At 45.0% G+C, this 24,642-nt stretch overlaps 1 protein-coding gene across 7 annotated transcripts; it reads right to left on the bottom strand.

Annotated features, from left to right (window-relative positions):
* Positions 1-445: 445 nt before the first annotated feature.
* CHRNA1 (cholinergic receptor nicotinic alpha 1 subunit) lies at positions 446-24,053 on the bottom strand. Of its 7 annotated transcripts, none has more exons than XM_049831256.1 (11): positions 23,611-24,053; positions 21,684-21,846; positions 13,739-13,875; positions 11,649-11,794; positions 11,462-11,506; positions 10,917-11,026; positions 10,484-10,679; positions 9,632-9,869; positions 8,296-8,519; positions 6,749-6,988; positions 2,609-4,787 (listed from the first exon to the last, which is right to left on the bottom strand). In XM_049831256.1, exons 3-11 carry the CDS (start codon positions 13,776-13,778, stop codon positions 4,656-4,658), a joined length of 1,371 nt encoding a protein of 456 aa, XP_049687213.1. In that variant the 5' UTR covers positions 13,779-13,875; positions 21,684-21,846; positions 23,611-24,053; the 3' UTR covers positions 2,609-4,655. The 7 variants fall into 7 exon arrangements, with proteins under 7 accessions (XP_049687383.1, XP_049687213.1, XP_049687035.1 ...); XM_049831078.1 differs by having other exon boundaries at positions 23,671-24,053; XM_049831169.1 differs by lacking the exon at positions 21,684-21,846 and having other exon boundaries at positions 13,739-14,938; positions 23,671-24,053.
* Between the last annotated feature and the right edge of the window lie 589 nt (positions 24,054-24,642).

Here is a 24,642-nt window from a genome sequence, read left to right as displayed (position 1 = left end):
TGCAGTAGCCTACAAACTCCTTTGGACTCTTGCCTGCTGGTCAGTCTGGCCTGTCGCACCGTGACAAGTGAAATTGTCCTGTCCTTGTTGTAGATAACCCACCTGCAGCCAACGGAACTCAGCAGGGCTCTCACAATGAGCGTGGAAATGGTTGCTTGCAGGTTGGCTATTTTTCATAGCTCTGCCAGTCTTTCTTTTATACCTTTTCAGGGAATGAATTACGATTGTTTCAGAGAATCTTTTGCAAAGCAGTGCATGATTGCCCTGTCTGTAGTTGGGATTTGATTTCCAGAAAGGAAGGAAGGAAGTACTCCAGAGCTTTGTTAGAAGTCAGTGTCTGTGCAACATTCATCTGAGAGAAGCCTGGGAGACTTCATACCAATTTCACAATTTTTGAGGAAGAGGGAGGGAGGGAGGGAATTTACACCCAGGAGCACGCCTAGGGGCCTGGAGGCTGTGCTAGACTTTATCTAGCACTAGTAAACACATGAAAATGTGATGTCTTGTGACTGAATCCAAGCACAGCAACCTTCTAAAAGTGTCCAAAGTCCAAAGCATTTCTGATGTGCTAAACTATCCGTGACTTTAAAGGCGACAGCTCACGTGCCACCATACCAGAAAGCAAACTTTTCAGGGAGGCAATGTGCTTCCTTTCTCCAATAGTAGCACAGTGTTTATGCACTTTGCGGGTCCTGTGCTACACATACTCTTTCACCCTGCTGTCCCTACCCGCTGTGGTTTGCTTCAGCTGTGGAAACAGGAACTGCTGAGTCAGCACCCTGATGAAACTCACACTGCTTTCACACATCTCTGGGGAGATGGCCACAGCAAGGAGGTTGCCAGCAACTTGTATCCTGGAGAAAAAAAATGAGTACTTAAATTGTCTTACCATTGCCTGAAATAATAATCCAATTTCTTAAAACCTCTCAAACTGAAGGGGGCTTCAGGACCCAAGCACTAGTTGCAGGTGAACGATCGCACCTGGCATATGCAATCTCGTGACCAAGCATTGAAAGTTCAGTGAATGTCATTTTTCTGCTCACTCTGTTGATCAGCTCAACTACATTTTACAAAGCCAAGATCCAACTGGCTGAATAGACAGAATAAGGCCATCAAGTTTAGCTCGTCTGCCTGGTGACAATGGAAAGCAGCAGCCTGTTCTGATTACAGACTCACACAGAGGTGAAATTGCTCCCTTGGAGCTGGTACAAAGTAATGGACTTTAAAAATTCAAATACCCCCCTCAGAAAGGTTAGGTCTCCTGAATAACACAAGTGCCAAAGGGGAAAGAGATTTGGGGTGACTGCATCTCTGAGAGCAAAATATCCATGGCACAGTGGAAAGGAGCTGAAGGTCAGCTAAAGGGATGGGAAGGGGAACGTTAAATGCCAAATTGTTTAAAAAATGGAAAGAGATTCGGTCCGAAGAAGATGGAGATGCTCCGGAGAGCTATTCTATTAAGGACATAAATAGGGTGTTATCAACAAGCTCAGAGTGAACAAAAGCAGCTTTAATAGCAAGAAGATGGCAGTTAAAAGAGGGACAAGTTAACTGCTTGGGGTACTATCACTATGAAAGCGACACCTTCTCACCCAGAGGCCCCTGGTCTGCCTTCATTTAAATGAGGTCTGCTTACTTCAGCACCAGAGTGTTTGCATTTCATTGTTTTTTACACTTATTAGAGAAATTTAACAATGAGTGTGTAAGGCCTGTTTCTTCTTTTGCTTATCATGAGAATTGTTAGTCAAAGCTCAGAGCCAAAATTTGTCTGTTGAAGGCAATGAGGCAGCAGAGAGGCACGCGCGGGTCTCAACGAGTATTATCCAGGACCATCTCCCTGGGGCTGCTGGTGCTACCCACGCAGGAGAGAGGAGAGTTTAGTATTTAGATTGCAGGGAGAGACTACAGTACTGTAAATGAGAAATCATTAGACAATATGTACCTACATGTTGACAACAAATTACCTTTGACAGTGACTGAGATAGTACATTTACAACCTCCAAAACTACTATTTTAGCAGGCATACAGATGTGCTGACATGTTAAAAGGGCAGTAGCAGATGAGAAGAAATGCTCTCTTTCAGTAGATGGATACTGGTAACAGGTGATGTTAGTGGTATGCAAGAAAAATATATCACAAAGGTGAGCTAGGAACAGAGAATAAAGATGGCTGGGACAGCCTGAGTATTCAAAGCAAAGCAAAAAAAGATGCAGATGAACTGTCTCCTGAAGTGTGCTTATTGATGGTTGGAGGACCATCTGTTTGGAGAGTTGGAGTACAATGCTCAGATTCTGCAACCTAAGAAGGGAAGCTGTTAGCATTTATTTTTGCCTGGTATCACATCTTTTGACATGCAAGTAGTTCATCAAGACTCAGAGCAATGGGAAGGCAGAAGATCTGCTGTACCCATAAGGCAGATCAAACTGTCACAAATAAAAATTTTCAAATAAATAATTTCAAAACTTTTTCTGAGGAAGTGGAAAGAAAACACTGCAACACAGTAGCTAGCTATGTACGAGGAGAGCTGGAGAAGCGAACAGGCATGCACACACCTCCCAGCACACAGGTGGAATTTGGAGGCCACGACCCAGATCTGCCTCAAGGAAGTTGGGCAAGCTGAACAAAGGTACTGCGGATGCTCACCATGAATTTTGTTACCTGATGTTTATTTTTAATGCTAAGATTCAACCACATGCTGCTCCAAGAGGATTGTTCTGTCAATTTTAGTGCCAATCACCACCTCCCAAATTAAGTCCCAGGCACCATTATGCTGCAGCTTAGCTCGTGGGGAGCCGGGGAACTGCGTGACTCCCGCCGAAGACCGAGAGCTGAGAACTCACACTGAAGATAAACAAATTTGTAGCAAACACTCCATCTGTCAGCAGAGGTTTTGCCCAGCATACATCTTCAGCAATCGTTTACAGGGTTAACGATCATCCAGGGAGGCAAAGATTACCATCATCTAAACAGTAAGAGCTGAGCAGAGCGTTACAAGTGATTGATTGCCCCAGACAAACTGTTTGCTTTGCTTGGGACTGCAGCTCACCAAAAACATTGTCCAGCAAACACTACGCAATGATGGAAGTATTGCACAAGTGCCTGATTTTCCCTATAGAGTGTTTCAAATGCCTGTCTGCAGACACGACACATTCCTGTAGAACATTATCATAATACAAATAATTTTATTAAATTCACAGCAAATTATTTACAGCTGTTAGCAAAGTAGTCCTATTGGTTTGGACAACCAGCTGGGAAAGATGAGTAACTTGTGTCAGTTGCCCCACCTCTCCTTATTTATTATTGAGGAAAATAGGGAGCACTGCTCGTATTTCCATGCTGTATTATTGAAACACACAGAGGCTTGTTGCTTATGTTGAGTATTTACTAAACCCCAAAGGTCTTTGGCCAAAAGCAGCACTACTTTCTTTTAGCCACTAGAGTGAGCTGCTGCTCAACATTTGAATAAAGTTTGGGTAATTATTTGTGTTGCTCAGAAGAGGAGGTGTCCTGTCATTTTGTTACACGTAAAGTAAAACTGAGACCCACACTTTGCCTAGAATGATCTTTGTGATGCTGCATCTGACTTTAATGCTCATGATCTATTTGAGCAGGGCAGGAGACAGTGAAAATTGTGTTTAAGATGTCATTCTGAGCACCCCCAAATTTGAAGCTGCCCCCCACATTAGTCATCACTCAAAATGGAGAGTGGAAACCAACTTTCCTGGAGCAGAGTAGGCTGAGTACAGACATTAACCTATGGATACCACCCTTTCCCCTCTGGCCTTAACTTTTTCCTTAGGATGCAATTGCAGAACATCTCTGTTGACAACAGAAAATTCTGAGCATTAATACATAATGAACACGGGGCTTCTTATAATGAATATCAACAGGTGAAAATAAGAGGGCAGCGACTGCAACATAGCCACTGGATGGCTGATGATCAGGGAGCAGGGCTCATTGATAAAACAAGGCAAAAAGTCCTCCTCTACATAGTCCTTTACCATGCGACTTGATGGCAAAAAATACCAGTGGGACCCAACTGGCTGAGGCTGGATCCATCCCACAGTAAGAAACAGTCCCTCCTCTTTGCTGTAGCAAGAGTTTCTACAGGTAGAGTCACATATGACAGTCAGTCATTTCAGATTTGTGCATGAAAATCAAGTGCTTAAGCATGGAGTTTGAGATATTTCTGCTGGTTACATCTAGTGTTACAAGAGGAGTCATTTGTGACTCTGCCAATACAAAAACCACAGAGCAGATATTAAAACCAGCTTGAACGCTAAAGTTGGATAGAGATTTACAGCTCAGCTAAAGCTTATTAACACTGCTATTGATTTCACTGGAATTGTATCTGTGGGTTACAAAGTCAGACAGACTTATTAATACATTAACATTTTTAATAAATGGTAAAATGGATCAAAAGCTGGCTGACAGCCATTCAGTCTACCAGTAACGCAAGTGTTTCTTTCTGGCAATGAAATGCCACTGAGCAGCAGCTCAGAAGTGCTAAGTTTGGAGCCTTACGTTTTACTATCCCTGCTTTTTCCCAGCAGGGACTAATTCCTGCCTGTGAAGCTTTCAGAGACTGGCCAGGTTTTGATGGTTAAGATGCTTTCAGATGCTGACCCGGGTAACAAATAGTTTCCAGCTGATGTTCATCCTTGCTGATTTAATTCAATGAGGCGACCAGCAAATACAGCTAATGTTCCTATAATACAAACTAGCATAAATATGCCAAGGAGAAGATGATCAACAACCATTGCAACGAACTTCCATTCTTCTGCAGCCTGGGAAAGAAACAAAGGAGATAGATAGTAAAATCTCTGCAGAGCCATGTTTGTTAAGGGTGTTCTTGTAACTTACCTCTTGAACAAGGGAAAGGCTCTGCCTTAAGTTCCACTATTGTTATGGAAAAAAATACTCATTTTCTTCTCAAAAGCAGGTCAGTGGTTGAGAAAGCCTAAGCTATCTAGAAATGCAAGTTTCCAGGCTAAACTGTTAAGAATCCCAGGCAATTTGGTGCACAATTTCATTAAAAAGAAGTGTAGAAAAGCTTAATTTTTAGTTAAACGATTGCTTTTGAAAGAGAGTTTAAAATGTTGAAAGCAAAACACTTTGTTTGATCTAACTGGCTTTTGTTTTTCTATTGCTTTTTCATTCTCTTGGGATACCTAAGCAATTGATAATTTAGCTTTAGTCTCTGCTTTCCATGCCTAGCATACTCTCTAAGGTCTGGGAAAACCTTCTCTGTAGATCCCTTAGTCTTTTTTCCAGTTGTGGAATACTGTGACCGCTTGCTCTGCGACCACCTTTTCACTGGGCGCTTTTGTGGGAACCCAGCACTGTAAGATCAAGCAGAGCATGAGGTGCTAAGTGCAGCAGGGCACAGGATTTTCACCCTGTAACTCTGCCTTATGGAGCGATACGTACTGGCCTAAGACACTGTCTACTTCTGCCTTAGTTGCCCCACAAGTAGCAGAGGGTGCCGTAAATTATCTAGAGGACACTGATAATCAATACTCTTTTCAGGTGCTTCATAAGCGCCTAAGTCAATGCAATAAAGCAGCAGCCTTCAGAAGTCACAACCTTCAGTTTATTTGGGGAACTTGACTTCTGAAACCCCCTGGAAGTGATATCAGCGGTGCCCAGATGACACAAGCATCTGGGCTCCACTTCCGAAGGGAGCACTTGCCAGTAACCCGAAGACCCTCCTTGTAAGCCTAGGAGGAAGTGAAGCCCAGAGGCACTGAAGCCACGCCAGCCCTGCTGAAGGTAACACTTTATCTGCAGAGAGACACAGGAGTCATGTGGAACACGAGACTACAGCCAGAGCCTTTCCACATGCTCCAGGAATTCGGTCACAGGAACAAACACTGTGGTGCAAATCCTGCCCATGGGAAGGAGGCGCCTCCTTTCCAAGAGCATGGCCAAATTACTGCCCCGCAGAACTCTCTCCCCATCTTCAGGCTAGCCTGCAGCTCAACAGGAAAGGTCTAGGATCACTTAGAAAGGTGAAGTCCCAGGACTGAATTACCCATGCAAAAGCTGTGTGAGCTGTGATAACTGAAATAAAAGAGGGGGTTAATTGTGTTGAATCTGCTAGGAGGCAGCAGAGCTAGGTTTTCCTGGGGAACACTGCCATATGTGACTCTACACGCATTTATCCTTCCTTTGGCTTGCAAAGTGGAAAAAGTCAGTCATCGGAGTAGCTCATGACATGCTTCACTTGCAGGGACTAGTTGTAGCGTACAGGAATAAAACAAAACCTTATCGAAATAAGAATTATCATTTGTAAGTTACATACAACACTTCTCAGATAAAACCACCAGCCTTTTGGAGTTTGGCTTGCTTCCTGGCTTTTCAAAAGCAACAGGAGCTTGCTTACCGCAGGGGGAAGATGCCCGAGTGGGAGACAGGAGGAATGTGTTTTGGAACTTGCTTACAGTTCTTGAAACTACTTTGCTACTCACAGACACCTCATCTCTGTGGCTTCACATACCACGTTTAGGAAACCTTAGCGCTGACACTTTTTTTTCAAATTTTCTTTTTTGGGGGGCCAAGATGCAATTGTCATCTGCAACAATTATTTGTTGCTCTTCGTTGACTGCATCAAGGGGAGAAGACTGTCGCCTGCTAAAGCCAGACCAGGGCTTGGAGTGGGTTTTTTTGAGGTGGGGATATTTTGCCAAAAACATAAGATGTAGCAATTTGAAAGCAAGAAATGAATCATGAACAAAAAATGCCTTACGTTACTGGCTTCTTGGTCCGATTTCATGGTTTCCGCAATGTATTTGATTCCCTCTATCGCATTTTTCACATCTGGATTTTTGGTAAGCGGGGAGTAGAAGTTGACAGGCACAGAACCTGGCTTCCCAGAAATTTCAGAAATATCAATATCTTCTGCAAATATATTTTTGTCTTGTTTATCCCTGGATGGTCGTTTCATTGTAGAGAAAAACATGATGTTTGGGATTGTGTCAATAAAGATCTGAAATCAAAGAGGAAGACGACGACAGTTGCTGGTTTGCGGGGCTGCGTTGCAGACGCAGCTGCGTACTGAACAAAGGCAAGCCTCTCTGGTCACAAATCCCTTCCCGTGCTGGATCGGCTACAGATTCCCTCTCAGAGTATGTCACAGCCCGTGCCTCAGTCACACTGGGGCTTTTGTCAGCCTTATGTCCTGGGGCAGATTGAGTCACCAGCAGGCCTGTCACACGTTCTCTGGAAACCCTTTTCCCCTGCCGTATAGCCAACATCTACGCATGAAGGGGGCTGCGACGTCCCGGAGCAGACCCTCAGGTGGTGTGAACTGACAGAGCTCCATCAATCTCATCTAATTTAGAACATATTGCTTAAAAATCTGGCTTGAAAAGTGGACTACAGAAGATCTCTTTTGGCTACTTATGTTTGACTTTCCTATTACAAATGTTTGTTGTACGTGCATATAAGGTTTACAATAATTTCCTTTGGAGTAACAAAGCTTGCTGCCAGGAGCGATTTTAAGCACATGCAGTGTTTGCCTGTTGAAATCTCCCTTCTGCAGGGATTGTTTGTGCTGCAGAATGAATCTGATGTAAGCTGTAGCCTTAAAAGTATAATTAGAAATACACAGAACAATCTCCTATCCATGTCATGGTTTAATATGCACTGAGGCAGGCTTTAAAAAATGCAAGAATAACTGAATGGGTCCTCTTTGGTACTGTGTCCCTGGCAAAGAACTTGTAATGATAGACATCCAATTTTTTCTACATCTTGTGGTTACTGTTTAGACTACTGTGCAAGGATGTCCTTGCTTCCAAGAACTGCAGAGCAACTGTATTTACTGGAAAAGCATGGAGAAGATCATAGCTTTTGCTAAATTGTCTTTCACAAAATGGGATGCTGAACGCAGGTATCTCCAATGGCCTTTGTGCTGTGCTCTGCACTCACATAGACTGGTGCATTTGGCCACTGGCAGGCAGCAGAGCTTTACCGTCAGGAGAATCAGACTGGGAAATGTAATTTGAGTCCAGCTGGACATTTTCTTTTCCCTGTACTTTCAGCTGCCTGTGTTTTGCCTCATCTGTTCCCTGCAAGACTCTACCCCAGTGGACAATTTTGTTACTTAAAGGAGCACTTTAGCAGTCTTGCTGACTTTATGCACAGCTAAGTAGTTAACACTGGCTCTTGTGCCTAGAGAGATTTAACGTGATGCATTTACTTCCCCAATTCTTGTTGACTTTTATTAGAAAACCTACCAATAAAATATGGAGTGCTCAGTGGAAACCAGGAAACATGGAAAGCCATAGAGCTCACCTTCCTGACCCAGTGCGGCATGGTGTGAGTGCTTGGGGAGCGGTGGTGGGTGTTGATGACGATGACCGTGATGATGATTGAAGCGATGACAAACACCATTGTAAACAACATGTATTTGCCTATCAGAGGCACTGCACTGGAGGTGGAGGGAATCAGCTCCACAATGACCAGAAGGAACACAGTCAAAGACAGCAGGACAGAGATGCTGAGAGTCATTTTCTCACCTGCCATGCAAAAAAAACCAAAACACAAACAAAAAAAAAACCCGCAACAACAAAAAAAAAAACCATTGCTGCTCCTATCATTCAGTACAGACTACTCACAGAAGTACATGTGTGTGCATCTGGAGCGCAATCATCTCTCCCAGCATCCAAAGCAGTAACTAGGCGGGCCAAACCTGAAAGCCTAAGAGCATCAGCTCCAGCATTAAAGTGGGACTCACCACCTATGACTGGGCTGAGGTACGGGTGATGGGTACGGAAAGCTTACTTGCCAGGAGCACTTCATGGGCTGTGCATTTTGAACGATGAAGTATATGCACCTGATTAATGCTTGCTCCACAGCCTCCTGGGGGTTCGCTTGCCTTACTTACTCTCTGGCAGGCTCATGCTGGGCTGAGTGGGCAGACAAAAAATCACATCTGACACCAGAGGTCAGTTGCTCTTTGAGGTCTTCCAGTATGTAGGATGTCAAAACCGAACCCCAAAACATGATTCACACATCTTTTTTCTGTCAAGTTCAACTTTATAGAAAGTTTTCCACTAAAAAAAAAATACCTCAAGTATTTCATAGAAGGGGCTTAATGAAATTAAGCAGTATGAAAAGCTGAGACAAGGTAAAATGAATGAAGCAGAGGAAATGGTTGCAGGGAGCAAGAGTTGCTCAGCAGGGACAAAGGAGGCCAGAAGAGTCCAGGTTTACTCTTTGTGTCACACGGGGTAATTTCTGTGAATGGATAACAAGCTCTTTGCTCTAATACCATGCCAAAGGGCCCCACTCACCCCATGTGTGTTCACTTACTGCATGATGTGCTAACTACCTACCTATGGCAAAACGTAAAAAACAACTAGCTAGATCTTTGTTTTGTAGAAGTTAACTGGCTAGTTAAGCAGTGACTTCTGTGGGAAATCAGCCCAATTTATTCATATGAATAGTTTCAGCTTTCAGTGCTTATGCTTTATTTGCAGAATGTTTAGAGCCGTTATTCTAAGCAGAAATGTCCAGTTTTAGTAAGTGCTGCCCTTCAAGTTGGCTGGTGATTTCAAATACTCAGAATATCTCAGAAACTTGGTAGAAGAACAATTTCTATGGCAATAGTATGAATAAATTCACATACCTGAATCTGTGGGTAGGTAAAAAACTAACCCAGTTAAAAAGGAAAAGAGCAGGCAGGGAATGATGACATTCACGATGAAGTAGAGAGGCAGGCGCTGCATGAGGAAGTGGTAGGTGATATCCAGGTAGGGAGTGTCAGGGCAGCAAGCGTAGTAAACCCAGTGCTTCCAGCCGCGGTAGTCCTTCATTACCCATTCCCCGCTCTCCATGAAGTTACTCAGATCGGGACGATCACTCTCCTGACAGCAAAAACCCCCAAGTTCTTAATATTAGATGTTCTGAACAAAATAAAAACTTGGCAGTGGCTCAGGAACAGGATCCCCAACAACTTAGACACTTCATGTATGTTTGTGAGCAAACTACTTTGTGCATGTTATTTTGCCTTAGAGTATCATCCTCTACACAGAATTCAACTAAATATTTTACAGAAACAGTCAAGGATAGTCAACTAAGAGAAAGACTGATTAAATATTTACAGGTAGGAGACGTACCTGAAGGGACAGAGAAAGAGTCCTTGGAAATGGAAAGTCATGAGCAGAGAAAAAGCACCCCCCCAAAAAAAAGTAAGCAAAAAAAACCCAAAAGCAGAACAGGCAGCACTGTAAGAAGTGGCATGAAGCTGTCAGAGGATAGACAGGTAGGAGACTTAGTTAGTGCACAGGAATTATGTGTATGCAGGATTTTAGAAGCCAAAGCAGGAAATTTTGTGCTAGATCTATAAATAGGGTTTTTATATTTTACAGGTAGTGCCTGGTTGTTTTTCAGTCAAAACAAGGTTATGTTCTATTCTAAATCTGAGATTTCCCTAAAAACAGTCTTTACTGCTTTTCCCAATTACAAACTCCTTGCTTACCGGGTTAATAACAACCATTGTACCATCATATGTCCAAGTTCCCAACTTCATGCTGCAGTTCTGCTGGTCAAATGGGAAGTGCGTGACTATAATTTCACAGTAACTTTTAAAAATAGCTGGTGGCGTCCAGGTGATCAGGCCTGTGTGCTCCAGAAGGACTTTGGTGTATTTAACGATGGCAAAATCGCCATCTGCGCTGCAAAAGGAACAAGGACGTTAACAGCAATATGGGCAGCATAATTAACATAGTCACAAAAGGATTTCTCTGGCTGCAGATTGACTGGTCCCCCCAGTGCCATTGTGCCCGCTCCTGGAGAAGCTTGCTCCGACGTGTGCTGCCCACGGGCCCAGATGCTGTGGCACAGCAGCCCTGCCATAGTGGTGCCAGGGGACAGAGCTACCCCTCCCTCCCCAGGCAGCTGACACCCCTTACTTGTTGTAAAGAACAAGGTCTGGCCGCCAGATATCGTCTGAGGGGATGCGGATTTTTTTCACGCCGCCATAGTCGTCTGGATTCCACTTGAGGTTGACGTCTGTCCATTGCTAAAGAGGGAGGATTTCAGCCACTGAGAGCCTCTTCCAGCACTTCTGGGGGTAGTTTTGGTACTTCCTAGAAACATGAACCTCCCTGGCTTTGGGACATGCAGGTAAGCATAAACACGCTAGTGGGACCCCCAGCTAGTTTTTTACATTAACTTAAATTTTGGTTTAAGAAGCTCATTAAAAAATAAAATAAAATAAAAAAGGCAAGCTAAATATACCAGAAGTGTACTGTTTGAAATACAACACAAAATGCTTTTCTTAAAGCTCTTAGTGTCTAGCACATTCTGGTCTTGAGACCCCAGAAAGAAGAAATGCTCTGCTAACTGACCCACCTGTCCAAGTTGCCCCTAAAAGTATAACAGAGTAGTTAATTCCTGGCTGTGCCTCACGCATTTATTTGAATTGGATGAAATGGTTAGCAATATTTAGAGTTACCTGTTTCAGGCGTACGTTGGTTGTCACAATCTGATTTACTTCATCCTTAAAAAAAAAGAAAGAAAAGAAGGCAGTAGCAGCAAACATCAGGATTAAAGGAGAAAAATTGTTTCCTTAGAAAAACGACACCAGTCAGCTCTATCACGTAAGCCAGCGGTTCAACATGTACCACGCGTTTATACCATACCACGCTAATAAGCTGAATGAGCTGCAGCCCGACGGTGACGACAACGGCATCCCGATGGTCCTCCACTGGGCGCACCACCTTGTTGTAGTCCCTGAACAAGTCCTCGACGAGGCGAGTCTCGTGTTCATAGCACAGGGCCAGGCCAGCTGCAGAACAGCAGGGGTTGCATCAGTGAGATGGGACAGGGAACAGGCTACAGCACCAGCAGTCTGAGGTGGGCACGAAGGAAGTACTGTCAACAGCAAGCCACTGGCGATGGGTTAACTCCAAGACCTCTGTGTGATTCCTCATTTCAGGTGTGCATTATGTGCATTGCAAATACTGTCAGCAGGGGTAGCTACCTATCTGATCTGGAGGTCAGGTTAGGAGTAAGGCAACAACAGCCTCCGACCAGGAGATGAGTGAAAACAAATAGCCATCCCATGACTGTGGACATCAGACTGAGCATTAGGAATCTCCTCCAGGCTCTCCCAACCCACAACTCTGCTTACATGCAATACTTGTGCACAGTTAAGCACATAGAATACCCATAATCAGGGATTCCTGATGTTGTCTTCTCCACCTTCAATTCCATGGACTTGCCTGCAAGAGTAACATTAAAGGACAGGGCCAAGCACAACAGTCATTGAGGTGAAAGCCTCATCCAGACTCCTTGCATCTGAAGTCTAAGCAGAGTGGGAGCTCCTCTCCACGATGGCAGTTGCTCACGTTGTGTTCGTGGTGAGAGAGAAGGAAACCATTCACAATGCGGTCTCATACCTCCCTCTCCTCAGGGAAGGTCTCAAACCTGTCCTTGGAGAGATCTGCCCACAGAGTGCTCAGCATGACTCGGCAGCGCTACATGGAAGAGCCCTTGTAAGAAGGGCATCATGAGTGAAAATAGGCAACAGCTTTGTTTTAGCGCAGCTTTAGCAGTGCGTGTGCGTGGCATTGTACTCCCAAGGGGTGAGGGCTCAGATTCCCACCTCACAGAAAAACAGACGAACACCATTTCCAGGCCGCCTGTTGCAGAGCAAGCGGCCACATCACATACCCAGACTGTAGCTGCTTCACTGTTACAGGGGAGTAATGGAAATGGAAATAGGGGCTTGGGCATGTTTTTGTATGTACCCTCTTTTAAAGGTAGTGAGAGGGAACAGAACAGCTGAGCCTCGCCGCAAGCATTTTTGGAAGATCCCATCCTTGCCTTCCCCTCTCTCAGTTTGAATCCTGGGCCATTGCAGTCAACAAGAATTTTGCTGACTCCAACCTAAGCCAGGATTTCCCCTTGTTTCCTAACTGACTTTTCATCAGCTCCTTTTATACAGTTGAGCTGAGATTCCAAGGATTCTGTCTCAGCCTTGTCCTGCCATGAGATGATATTAAAATACTTGGATGCCATTGAGAAAAGCTGTCAGCCGCAGCCGAGCACTGCTTGCTTGCCCTGCCAGGAGGCTGGGCTGGGGTGGGCAGGAGTCGTCTTTCAATTTTTAGATATGATGCTGCGATCATAACTTAAGTCAATATCTTTGCTATGCTTTATTAATCCAATTAAAATCCTTCCCATTGCTACCTTCTGGTGTGGCTTGGTAGGAATTTAGTATACTGCTTGAATTTGGTGAAAAGTTTTTAGGATCACAAAATATGTATTCTTTTAAGAGACAGTTTGAAAGGAATTATCCTGGTACAACACGTGCAGCTGCAAATCAATTCTGCTTCCTTGCCAGCAGTCCCACAACTTAATGAAGGTTCTTGTGATGAATTTTTACATTTTAAGCCACGTTCAGTAGATCCTTTCATACATTTTGAAATACATGTAGCACTAGAGCGAATGGGAACATGGCAAAAAATGAGAGAGAGAAAAATAATTAAGCACAAAAACTTCTCTACTTCAAAATATCTGGTGTCTGAAATTACAAATATCTGAGCTGTTACGAATACACTCCAACGCTCTCATTGAACAGATCTGGTGTGTTCATAAAACCTTATCAGCAGGACAGGCTGCTCCCAGAACACACATTTGCTCATACCAATGTATATGCAAAGCCCTGGTCCTGCACAGTGAGGAAGGAGCTGACCCCCATTCAAGGCAATGGCTGGAACATGTTTACCTGCGGAGATGAGGAGGAGTACACGATGCACCTTCATCATCCCGGCTCCCTCTTGCTGCAGTCATACAGACGGAGGCACACACGAGGCGCCTTTAAGGTCTCTTCAGAGGAGGGCTGTGCTGCCTCCTGCCAGGGTGCTGGGAAATATAACCACCGAGGTATTGATTTACAGCACCTGTTTTTAGGAATGACAGCTGAGGGCCACTGCACTGCTGGGTTGGAAATGGGAGCACAATGTGTTTCACCAGTCAAGTATCTTCTGCAGTTTACAGAAGGTCATTTTTTTCTAAGTGGCAATGTGATCTGTGACTTAATAAACAAATAAATATATAAATGAAGATAAGAAAGAATTATCTGTAGAGTAACTGAACACCTCGGTGAGATCTCGGAAACTTCCCAAGCTAGAGAACCGAAGCTGTGCGTCACCCTTTGTGACTGGAGCAACTTGCCAGATTTAGGATTTTGTTTCTCCGAGGGAAACCAAATTGAAGTCATTTATTTCTGATGCACCCTTACCAGAGTACAGACTGCACGCTGGGATGAGGCTGCCCCCTTTGCTTCACAGATGGATGAGAATTCTTTGAAGAAATGAACGAATATGTTCAAGAGAGATCAATCTCCTTGAATCTACTGGGATTTTTACAAGGCATTCAGTAGATTCCCCCCCTTGAAAGCAGTTAACTAACCTAAGCATCCTGAAGTAAGAGGGAGAAATCCTCCCATAGATACCTCTATAGACTTACTGAACTGTGAAAGGTAGGACTATGATTGGTTTCTATAGCAGGGCAGATCCAGTGGATTCCTGCAGGGCATGCTAGTGTTTGCTCATTATTGTCATAACTCACCTGGAAAAGGGGTGAAAAGTGAGGTGTTTGGTAATAATAATCAGTTATTCTGGCTAGCAAAGAAAATGACCAACTGTGAAGAATTTTATATATATATGTCTCTCTCTGAGCTCACCAATACAACTCAGGAACAAAATCTTGAAATAGATAGTTCTGTGAAGTGCTCAGCAGCATAAGAAAAGCCAGTCCACCAGTTCCTAGGACAGGAGATGAAGCAAACTGGAAAGATGCAACTATAAATCCATGGTGTCCTGAGTGCTCTTTGCAGCTCTGGTCCTCTGGTTTCAAAAGGAGACTTGGAAAAGGCCCAGGAGAAAGTGGCAATGACATTCAGAGTACAAACTGGCTTCCGTACCTGGAACAGATAGCTAGTATGAACCTTCAGCCTGGAAGAGAAGCCAGGAAGAGAAAGAGCTTCGATGGGGTCTGTAAAATCCCAAATGGTCTGGAGAAGGCAGATTTGGATTCACTCTCTGCCCCAGTGCAAAAAAGTAGAGGGCATCGAGGGAAACTTGGAGTTGGCAGGCTTAATCAAGATGCTCCTTCACACACTGTGACTGCAGCAGAACGTGGTGCCACAGGAGTGTCTGGTTGCCAGAAGTTTGTGTGTATTCCAAAAAAATCAGTTTGATAAATTAATTTCATGCTATTAAATAAAAAAAAAACACAACCCAAACCAAAGAAGTCTGTCACAGAAGTCCCAGAGTCACAAGCCACAGGAGGCTGGGGCAGCATCCTGGGGAAATATTGCCTAATGCTTAAGCTGTTCTTGCACTTTTCCCTAGGCACCTGCTGTTTGGAAACAGGACATTGCACTAGGTGACCTGCCACAATCATTCTTACACGCTGCTCCAAATGTCTTTTTCCAGAAAACATTCCCCACAAAAACCTTTCTTAGCTCTGCCTCTGGGTGCCACCAGATGTACTTTGTATTTCTTATGGCTATCCTTTGTGCTGTCTGCCAGCTGGTTTGGTCTTTCGTGCTGGATGCCTTTATTATTTGTTTTTATTTTTTATTTTTTTTTAAATCACTCCCCCTCACCAACTCAGCGTTCAGCCTCTGCATTCCCATTTATCCTCCAGTAAAAGCTCTCCACCTACATAACTCTGGCCTCGTCCCTGGCCTGTGCCTTGGCCAGCAGCTCCCATTGTTGCAGCTATCTTATTTCAAACAAGCGGCTGGCTGCTTCCAACCTTTATCCCCGGGGCCGGGCAGCTGCCGTGCCCAGTGGAGATACAATTGCACGGAGGCACTGTGGGAATGCTGACGATGCCCCTCCTGATCCTCTCAGGCTCTCTCAAAGCATTCCTGCCCACCCAAGGCAGGGCTGGCAGGTTTGCTCCAAAACAGATGTAGGAGAGCGTTACCACGGTCTTTGGCAAATTGTAGCTCTCGGGTAACAGAAATTTCTGTCCCATCCCCCCCCGCCAAAAAAAAAAGGGCTGGCTGCTTGGAATGGGCAGGATGCAGAACCTGTAGGAGGCCCGCAAAGTCTGCAGCTTTAGGATTATTTCTCTTGCAGCTGAGCTGACCCGACCCGAGAACAGCCCCCCAGCCTGGGAGCCAGCTACTCCTCTCTGGCTGGAAGTCAGAGCTCACGCTGGAAGAGGCAGGAGCAGGTATTTGGAGAAGGCCTTTGGGGAGCGACAGCCTGGCTGCAAGGCATGTTCACTGGCAGAGACACAAGACTACTTCCCTCCCCCAAAAATCAAGGCAACCTGAGCTTCTGCAGTTAAATATGGACAGAGAAGTGAATGCTGCCTGTTGTTGGCAGGGGAATGTGACCTGTCATGACTGAGGTGAAAAAGCAAAGGGAGGGGATGAACTATACCAAGTGCCTGAAATTGATCCTTTGCTATGAAGGTTGGGGTTTTGTTTGTTTGTTTGTTTTCTTACCTTCAGAGCATCGAGAGATTTTTTGACAACTGTTTTGTTCCCCTTTTCATGTCTACCTCAACTCCAAGCTTTCTAGCTTGTTTTGCGAGCCCCCACCCCGACCTCAGCCAAACCCACTTCCCACCATGCTAATGGCAGACCAGTCTCATTCCTATCAATTGGAAAGAGGCAGAACTCACCGCTTGCTGAATTTAGGGCATAGCTCCTTTCATTCATGTACCAGGAGCAAGTGCTGCCAGGGCTTGTGCCCACTCCAGCCTGAGGTCAGCCAGCCATGAACAAGTGCTACTGCAGGTAAGTCTCTTTAGCGGGGCGATATCACGCAGCCACGTTACAAGTGAGCAGAATCCCTAATGCTTTTGGCAGAGTGAGGAATACAAGATTTTAACCGAAATCTTTGTCGCAGAATTGCGTGCATAAACGCAACGCCCGACTAGAAAAAGCAGACGCAGGAGGCCCCAACGGCTGCAGGGACGGCAGGGCCAGCATGGGGGAAGCAGAAGTGAAATTAATAAAAAGAGTAGAGAAAAGCAGTGGGTATTACATGACAGAAATTAAGGGCACAAAAGCTGAAAAATAATAGCAGTGTTCATTTGGGGTTTTTTTAGCTTCCAAATGCAGTATATGCATTTTTAAATGCATTTTAGTATCAGAAAAATGGCTTTGTGGGTGACAGTGGATTATGGCAGCACTGGATAAGAGAAGGCAGATGGTTAGATAAGCAATTTGTGAATTTGCCATGTGTTTGTTACCAGATTGCCCCGAGTTATAGACAGTATGGCACACATTTCCCACTGGAAGCCATCTCACAGAAGGCTGGCGGCTCAACACGATTGCCACCAGATGGCAACAGATGGCTAAAAAAGATGCAGTGGGCACACGCCGGGCATTTGCGAGAGAACGATCGCAAACAATCCTTTGCAAGAGCAAAACAGAGGGAGTAAATATTTCCTAGAAGAAATGCATTCAAGGAATTAACGGCAGTCTTGAGATGCTAATGGCCTGTACTTCCCCCGTTTACTCCACCACTCAGAAGAACATGCTAAGCATTAACATACACGTTAGTACGTATTGACAGAGAGGATTTAATTCCACAAATCAAGAAATTCAAAGTTGCAGGTTTCCATACCGAGACACACCTCAGCCATCCTGCAAATATATTTTATCCCCATGGGTGTTTGTAGCAAATTTGTTTTCAGCATATCTTTTCTTTGTTTTCTATTACACAGGCCAAAGGAATTAAAAATACCAAAAACTTACTCAAAAGTGGTGATCTTAACCTCTGCAGTTACAGAGCTTACATATTATAGCATCGACATGGTGCACATTTATCTAATCAGAAGGATGCTTCTGAAAAAAAGGACTTGAGTCTGGAAAGAAAGAGAACGAGGAAAAAGCCCGCAGTCAAGCAGAGAAACCACAATCACAAAATACATCGTTAGATCAGTGGCACAAGGGTTGACCTAGTGCAGGTGAGGAGAAACGCTGCTCCCCTTTAAACACGCATCAACCCTCACGGTCACGCTGCTCAGGCAAAAATGACACTGGCAACGGAGTCTCATTTACCCAGCGTGAGCAATGCAGGTGCAGCAGTGAGAATGCAGACCAGCAACAACTGAAAACACAGTCAGGTGAGATGACAGGCACAAGCTGACCAGCCACAAAGCATCAGAGGAATCTGCAAGAAGATTGCAGCTTTGCATTGCCTTTCTGTTATGGAAACTCCAGGAAACCAGTCCTGGAGCTGAATAAAGGACTGGTAAATTCAATACCAGCCATCATCCCTGACAAGGTTGCTTCTGCGGCTCCTGTCTGAGTACCAGGGCTTATCTTTGGGCCCTAGGTGAGTCATGCTGGAGAGCCAAACAAGACAACGAAAGAGGACAAGTCCATTAGACGGGACGTTTGCTCTGCCCTGCTCTTGTGGGCCACTCTGTCAGCACAGCAGCTTGCCTGAGCTGTGCTGGAGTGGCGAGGACTGCAAATAGCAGCTTTGCTGGTCCATTCTCTCATGAAGACTTTCCTGCACAGCAGGACTCCTCAGATACTCTGCTTCCGTGGTCAGGAAAATCTCATTCATACTTGGATGCAGCTAGGTCACACCTGTATGTATTAAAAACTCTGCCCTTTCCCAGCAGTGCAAGTCACCGGCTGGAAAATGCACTTAGCGTGGTGCAGACCACTACTACTGCCGGTTCTGAACTTCATCTGCAAACATCAGGCATGATTTTTCTCTCTGCCAATGCAGAAAATCTCCACAAAGCACAGGAGTCTGACAGCTGATAGTAAAACTGGCCAGAGAGGGTGGCTCAGGTGTCAAAGCTGAGATCCAGGTGGGCACTGACAGCTCTGCCACATCCTGACAGTGGAGACATCCAAGTCAATGTTTAAACAAGCGTTGGGCACTCAAGTGCTCACCTGGAAGTGTCTGCCTCTGGAGATGGCATTATATCATCATATTATATTTTGGGTACATATTCCAATGCTGATTTGCTTTTGTAAGTATATAGTTGAGTTACTACCAGTGCAGAAAGTAGAGCCTGGCATTGCCTGACTTCTGTAAATGCCCGTACATCATATCATGCCCCTACCCCATTTCATACAGTGGCTGTCATGAGTGGGACCACAGACAGCATTTAGCCTGAAGTATATCTCTGGTTGCTCACATTTACATGTTTAAAAATACATATCTGTTTTTAAAAGCAAATGATTCTCCATTGGAGTAACTGCCGTGCAGACTGTTCAAATTTAGCTTTACATAAAAGCAAGCTGCTTGTTCAACTCCTATGAGGTCTGACACATTTTGGCCAGTATTCTGTAGTTCAGAGTTTTCCTGAAGACGTTTTGAGGGGAGCTGCACTACACAGCCAGTGAAAAGAAGAACTGGCAATGTGGGGAGTATGTTTTAATGCTTAAAAGCTGCTGCACTGGTTAGCTGCTTCACTTATCCAGTTCAATGGGGGGGGGGGGGGAGAGATAAAAATCACATTTTATCTATTAACTGACTCAGGCTCTTCTCTGATTGCTGGCCCGTAAGGATATAATTGACTACAACCCTTTTGCAATGTCATCACTCCCAAATACAAAAGCAATTAACTCCTGGAACACGGAGCACCCAATACCACATTCCCCATATAGCCCCAGTTACGGGATGAGAGCACAAACATCCATCTGGACATCATCTGCTTCCCATGGAGCGTCTGTGTCATGGCGAGAGGCAGGCATGCTAAACCATGCCACATCACACCTGCAGTAATTGCAACTAGGATAAACTTTTGCGATCCTGAGAACACCTCCATAACCCTGCAAGAGCCCCAGGATATCTAGCTTTGAGGTGCAGATTCTCTCATTGCTAGTATTAGCTGGATAAACATGTAGAAACATGTTTAGTTTATTTTTAATTCTGCAAGTAGGCCAAGCAGCAGAGCACTCTTCTCCTTTGCACACAATGCTTCCCCTCCTTAAGCCCTCCCTGATCCCAGAAAACACTTAACGGAGACCTCTGCAAAGCATCCCTGTCACCTAGAGCTGCAGTGGTTGGCTTTTAAAAAGTCAACATTTACCTCACTGTGCTATCTGAGCCACCACAGCGTTTTAAAGCAGGAAACACCATCCTCTACCCGTGCTGTCCATTAGCTCCCAGGGACGGATTTCTGCTCCTGCACATGACACACTTGGATTTGTTACCCAGGACTGACCTCATGCCAAAATACGTGCTTTTATTGCTTATGTTGGGATCTTTGCCAGCACACGCACAGCATTTTGTTGGTAATTAGTGGAAAATACTGACTTCTGTGGTTCCTGGTGCATAGCTCTCACCTGTCACAAGAAGTTTATTTTGCCTCCGTGGCAGGCTGCAAAATCTTTGCCACGTTCCTCTTGTGCTGGACAACAGGGAACTTACAAGCTTGTGTTTGTAACTGATAAAACAGCAAACCAAAAACATACCCTCAACTCAAGAAACACCTTCCGAGTGATAACTAAAGTATTAAAAAAACCCCCACTTTTGGAGTATATTTTGCAGCGTGTGGCAGCTCTGTGTTCCCACAGGAGGGGTGGGGGTTGCAGTGGCGAGGCACGTTTGGGTGGGACTGAATGCCGGCCAGAAATCGGGAGGTGGTTCCCGCTCCTCTGACAGCCCGCACTAACTTTGTGCTTGGGATTGCACATGAAGCCAAATTCCAGCTTTCCCTGCTCGCCAACATGTGGGATTTGACCGGAGTTCAAAACACCACACTCAAGACTGTTGGGGGAATATCTTAGTAAGCACACAACACGGGAAGGGGAGCCACGCAAGTGTAACACAAGCCGCGCAGGAGCAAAAGCAGGACAAGTAACAGCCACATAAGAGAAAGTGGCGTTGAAACAAAGAGTAGAGTTCCAGCTTAATGATTCTTAACAAAGTCTAGTTTCCAGATTAGCCTAATTGTGAAATTCATCCTCCTAGCAGACGCAGGCCATATCCACACAGACTTGTCACACAGGCCTTGAGTTTGCATTTTGTTTTCAAGCAAACGGTCTGCGTTCACATATGAAAGCTCACAGCGCACTGGAGCGCGGTGTGGCAAGTGGCTTCATGGTGCTAGCAGCCTTTTGTGTCCAGATGATACATGTCATTCCATACAGCTTCCAGCCAATCCATACTGCCTTCGCTATGAAACAAGAGAATACTCCATGTGACCATTTTCCTTGGTCAGGTTTCCTGGATACTTTAGGTAATCAGTTTTGAAAACTTTATGGTATCTTTCCTTTCTTCTCTTTCTGTGTCCCTTGCACACTGGTGCTGGTCAGTGGTGATGTACTGGGATGGGTATCAGGAGAGATGCTACACTGACTGCTGGCTCTCCAGGAGGGTTAGGAAAGCAGCAAAAGCCTCATTTCTCCGACTGCTTCCAGTGTACTCATATGCCAGCGTAATGAGGAAAAAAGAAACAAACAAAAAAATCAACACGTCACATTTGGGTACACAGACCATTGGTGCCATTCAGCAGAGATCAGCTGAGAGAGGATAACATTTGCACTCCCAAGTTCTTCTTAGTATCTCGTAAATATAAGCAGACTAAAAAGAACCAAGGAAATGAAGAGGGAGGGTTGGGCCATTTAAGTCTTTTTATGATGCCGAGAATACAATTTCCATGTACATTGCAAACATTCCCCGGCAGACAGATTAGCTACCTTCCATCCCATTACAAAATTAACATACCTACAAGAAGTGGGCAGTTGTAGGGTGGGAAGCCCCACTGACACCGTGCTCGCCTCCTTCGGACCACTAAGGGAGACGGCAAGGAACGGTGCCAGGACGCTCGCGCTGCTTCTGATCCCTGCCTACCAGCAGCAGTAGTCACTTGGGAAGCTCTCAGCCGGCACTGTTAGGTGAAGCAAAGCATTCAGTTCGTTACCTTCACCTTCCAAAGCGTATTTGCCTCTTCATTTGTGATATTGAAAGGAGTCTTTGACTGGAGCTCAAAAAGGCATGGGGGGGGGAAGGTGTGGGAGGAGGGTGGTTAGCTAGATCAAAGCTCACTGTTGAAGTTACTCATAACAGAAGGAGACTTGGGTGTAGGTGCACTGGCAGATTAGTTTTCTGTTCTTAATTAACGCTATTAGTAAACTGACACGGTGGCTTAGGAGAGGGGCTAAACCTGATATCAGAGCTGCAGATGGAAAAGGGAACATTAGTGGGGGTTTTCCTCCCACCAGTGCAATAAGGGGAATATCAGCTCCCTCCTAATGCCAGCAGAGATTTCCAACCCAAGGATGGACACAAACCACAGAACAAGCCAGCCTACACTTTCCACGACTGTACCTCCAACTCCTTCTTTAGCCTCCTCCACTGCCAACATCCTCACCAGGCAACGCCAAGTCACTTCTTTGCTGTAACTTCAGACCAACTCTCCTTGATTTATATTACGGAGAGAGAACTTCAAAGCAAGCCATGGGCAGACCACAACTCTTCCCCTGTGAGGGGGCATGAAGGAGCTGTAGAGACTCAGCATTGCATCATATTTGAAATGATTAAGAAGGGTGAGTATCTGGGCTGCCGCACATGGACTATTGTTTGGTTTTGGGTTTTTTTTGAACGAGATTGAAAACCAACGTATCCACTGTATTGTAACACATTTGGAAATGATGCCTTTTCTCCGAAAGGCAAGATTAGGTGTGGGTTGGGGAACTACTTCCAGGAGAAGTTCAGAGTTTCCTGCAAGGAAGTGATTTGCAAGCGTCATTGCAACTCACCTAGGGAACAGCTTGCAATAGATGCTATGACTCCTCCACATGTATTTGATTATTTGCCTCTGCCTACTTTTAATAAAGGTGCCTAGCTGGGCTTTGAACTTCTTTTTTGTGAGGTAGCTTGTACTGTACCACATCGGTGGTGTCTAACCCACCTCGCAGCAATCTCAGTGTATCTGAATTCCAGTAGCTTACTGGAAGATACCACGTGAGAGTTATTGCATGGTACAAACAACGTATGTCCAGCATCATGATACTGGAGAACATGAAAGGGGATAAAAGGAAAAAAGCGATTAAAGGAATCTCTTCCCTTCCCCTTTTTGAGAACAGAGCAAGTGCTGGAGATGAGCAGTGAGCAACAGCATCATGCTGTGCTAAGTTCTTCTGGGTTTAGTGAGTGATCCTTCCAAGTAAGCTTTAGGATACCCTACCTTAAGAATACTAATCTACAAAATGAGTAATTTTAATACTTTGGACAATCCTATTTGCATTACTGACACAGTTAGTAATAAGGCATGGAAAAAAAGAAGCAAAGAGAAAAAGCTTAGCATTCAAACTCTAGGCTTGATAGCAAGAAACAAAAATTACAGGCAACAGTGCTTGAAAATGAATCCTGGTTGGCTGCCAACTGTATTTTTCAAAACAATGCCTAATTGCCTCAGGAAATACATTAATCAAAGGCTCCCAAAGGCCTAAGAACCGTTTGCTCCAATTCACTGAGGCAGAGTAGCGATAAAGACCTGAGTAATACAAGGAGCTACATATGTCCTTGAGACAAAATACTTACATGAGAAATAGGAAAGGATACCTAACTAAAAGCTCTTAAACAAATTCCTTGAGCAGCTTATTGACATGACTCTTGGGGGAGATCAAATAAGAAAAAATAGTACTCTGACCATGAAACCAGCAATAGACATCAGAGAATTTCATGAATCGTGCTGTCCAAACTGACATACAGAAGGTGGCATCAAGAGCAGCATGTCCGTGGTGTGTCCCAGATCATGCAGAGAGCAGATCAGGCCAGCATGAAGACACGATCAGTCTATGCAAGGGCTCTGGAGACAGCATAACCTGAAAAGCCCGTGACCAGAGGCAGAGGAAGCGTGTGCTGAAGAACTGAAGAGAAGGCGGGTCACTCGATGCGTATGTAAGGCTTCCTCCCGTCGGCACATCAGCCCGGGGTCCTCGGATTCTGCTGGAGGCAGAGCTCATGCCCAGCCAGCCCAGTGCTGCGGAGAGGGGGCACTGGGGAAGTTTGCTGGAGGTGCAATAACAAGCCCCGCACCCAGCTTCTCACGCCCCGCTCTCACGCACGCATCCTCTGCCGTCTACTTCCACTCCTGCCAGCACGCGACCGAAGCAGAAGCCCTCGTGCCTTACATGGTTTGCTCAGCAGTTGCTTTAATCCACAATGCATTTCCTAACCCTCCTTCTCTTGCATTACATAAGCTTTCTAGGGCTGGTGTGCAGTTGCTAAGCAGTAATTTTGTGTGACTAAAAAAGAAATACATGATTGCTAGGTTCACTAAATGTTTTTTTTCCCTTATTGCAATATAATTATAGCTATAACAAAAACATTGCAGAACATTCATCAGCATGCAAAAATTAGGTCAGGAACAGAGCGAGTATATCATATATGCCTTTTAGAAGCCTTTACTTCTTCCTTTGCCATTGCGGGGGGAAGGGCAGGAAAGTTTGGTATTGCATAAAGTCATAGATAACAGGTTTTTCCATCCTGTCAGCTAATCTGGCATAAACAGAAGTCTGCATTCTTGTGTCAGAAGGCATCTTGCTTCCCTCGTCGCAGAGATCTCCTAAAGCCTCATCGCAGGCTCCCCGCATACGGCCTCCGCACACAGTGTTTTTCCCTCTGCCCTGTGGTCTGAAATGGGGACGGTGAAGCCTCCCTCCGGCAGGGAGCTGGAGGC

The sequence above is a fragment of the Accipiter gentilis genome, chromosome 1, assembly GCF_929443795.1.
Source record: "Accipiter gentilis chromosome 1, bAccGen1.1, whole genome shotgun sequence".
Taxonomy (NCBI): Eukaryota; Metazoa; Chordata; class Aves; order Accipitriformes; family Accipitridae; genus Astur; species Astur gentilis.
The sequence above is the reverse complement of the archived record's forward strand: the minus strand, read 5'-3'. Positions and strand labels throughout refer to the sequence as shown.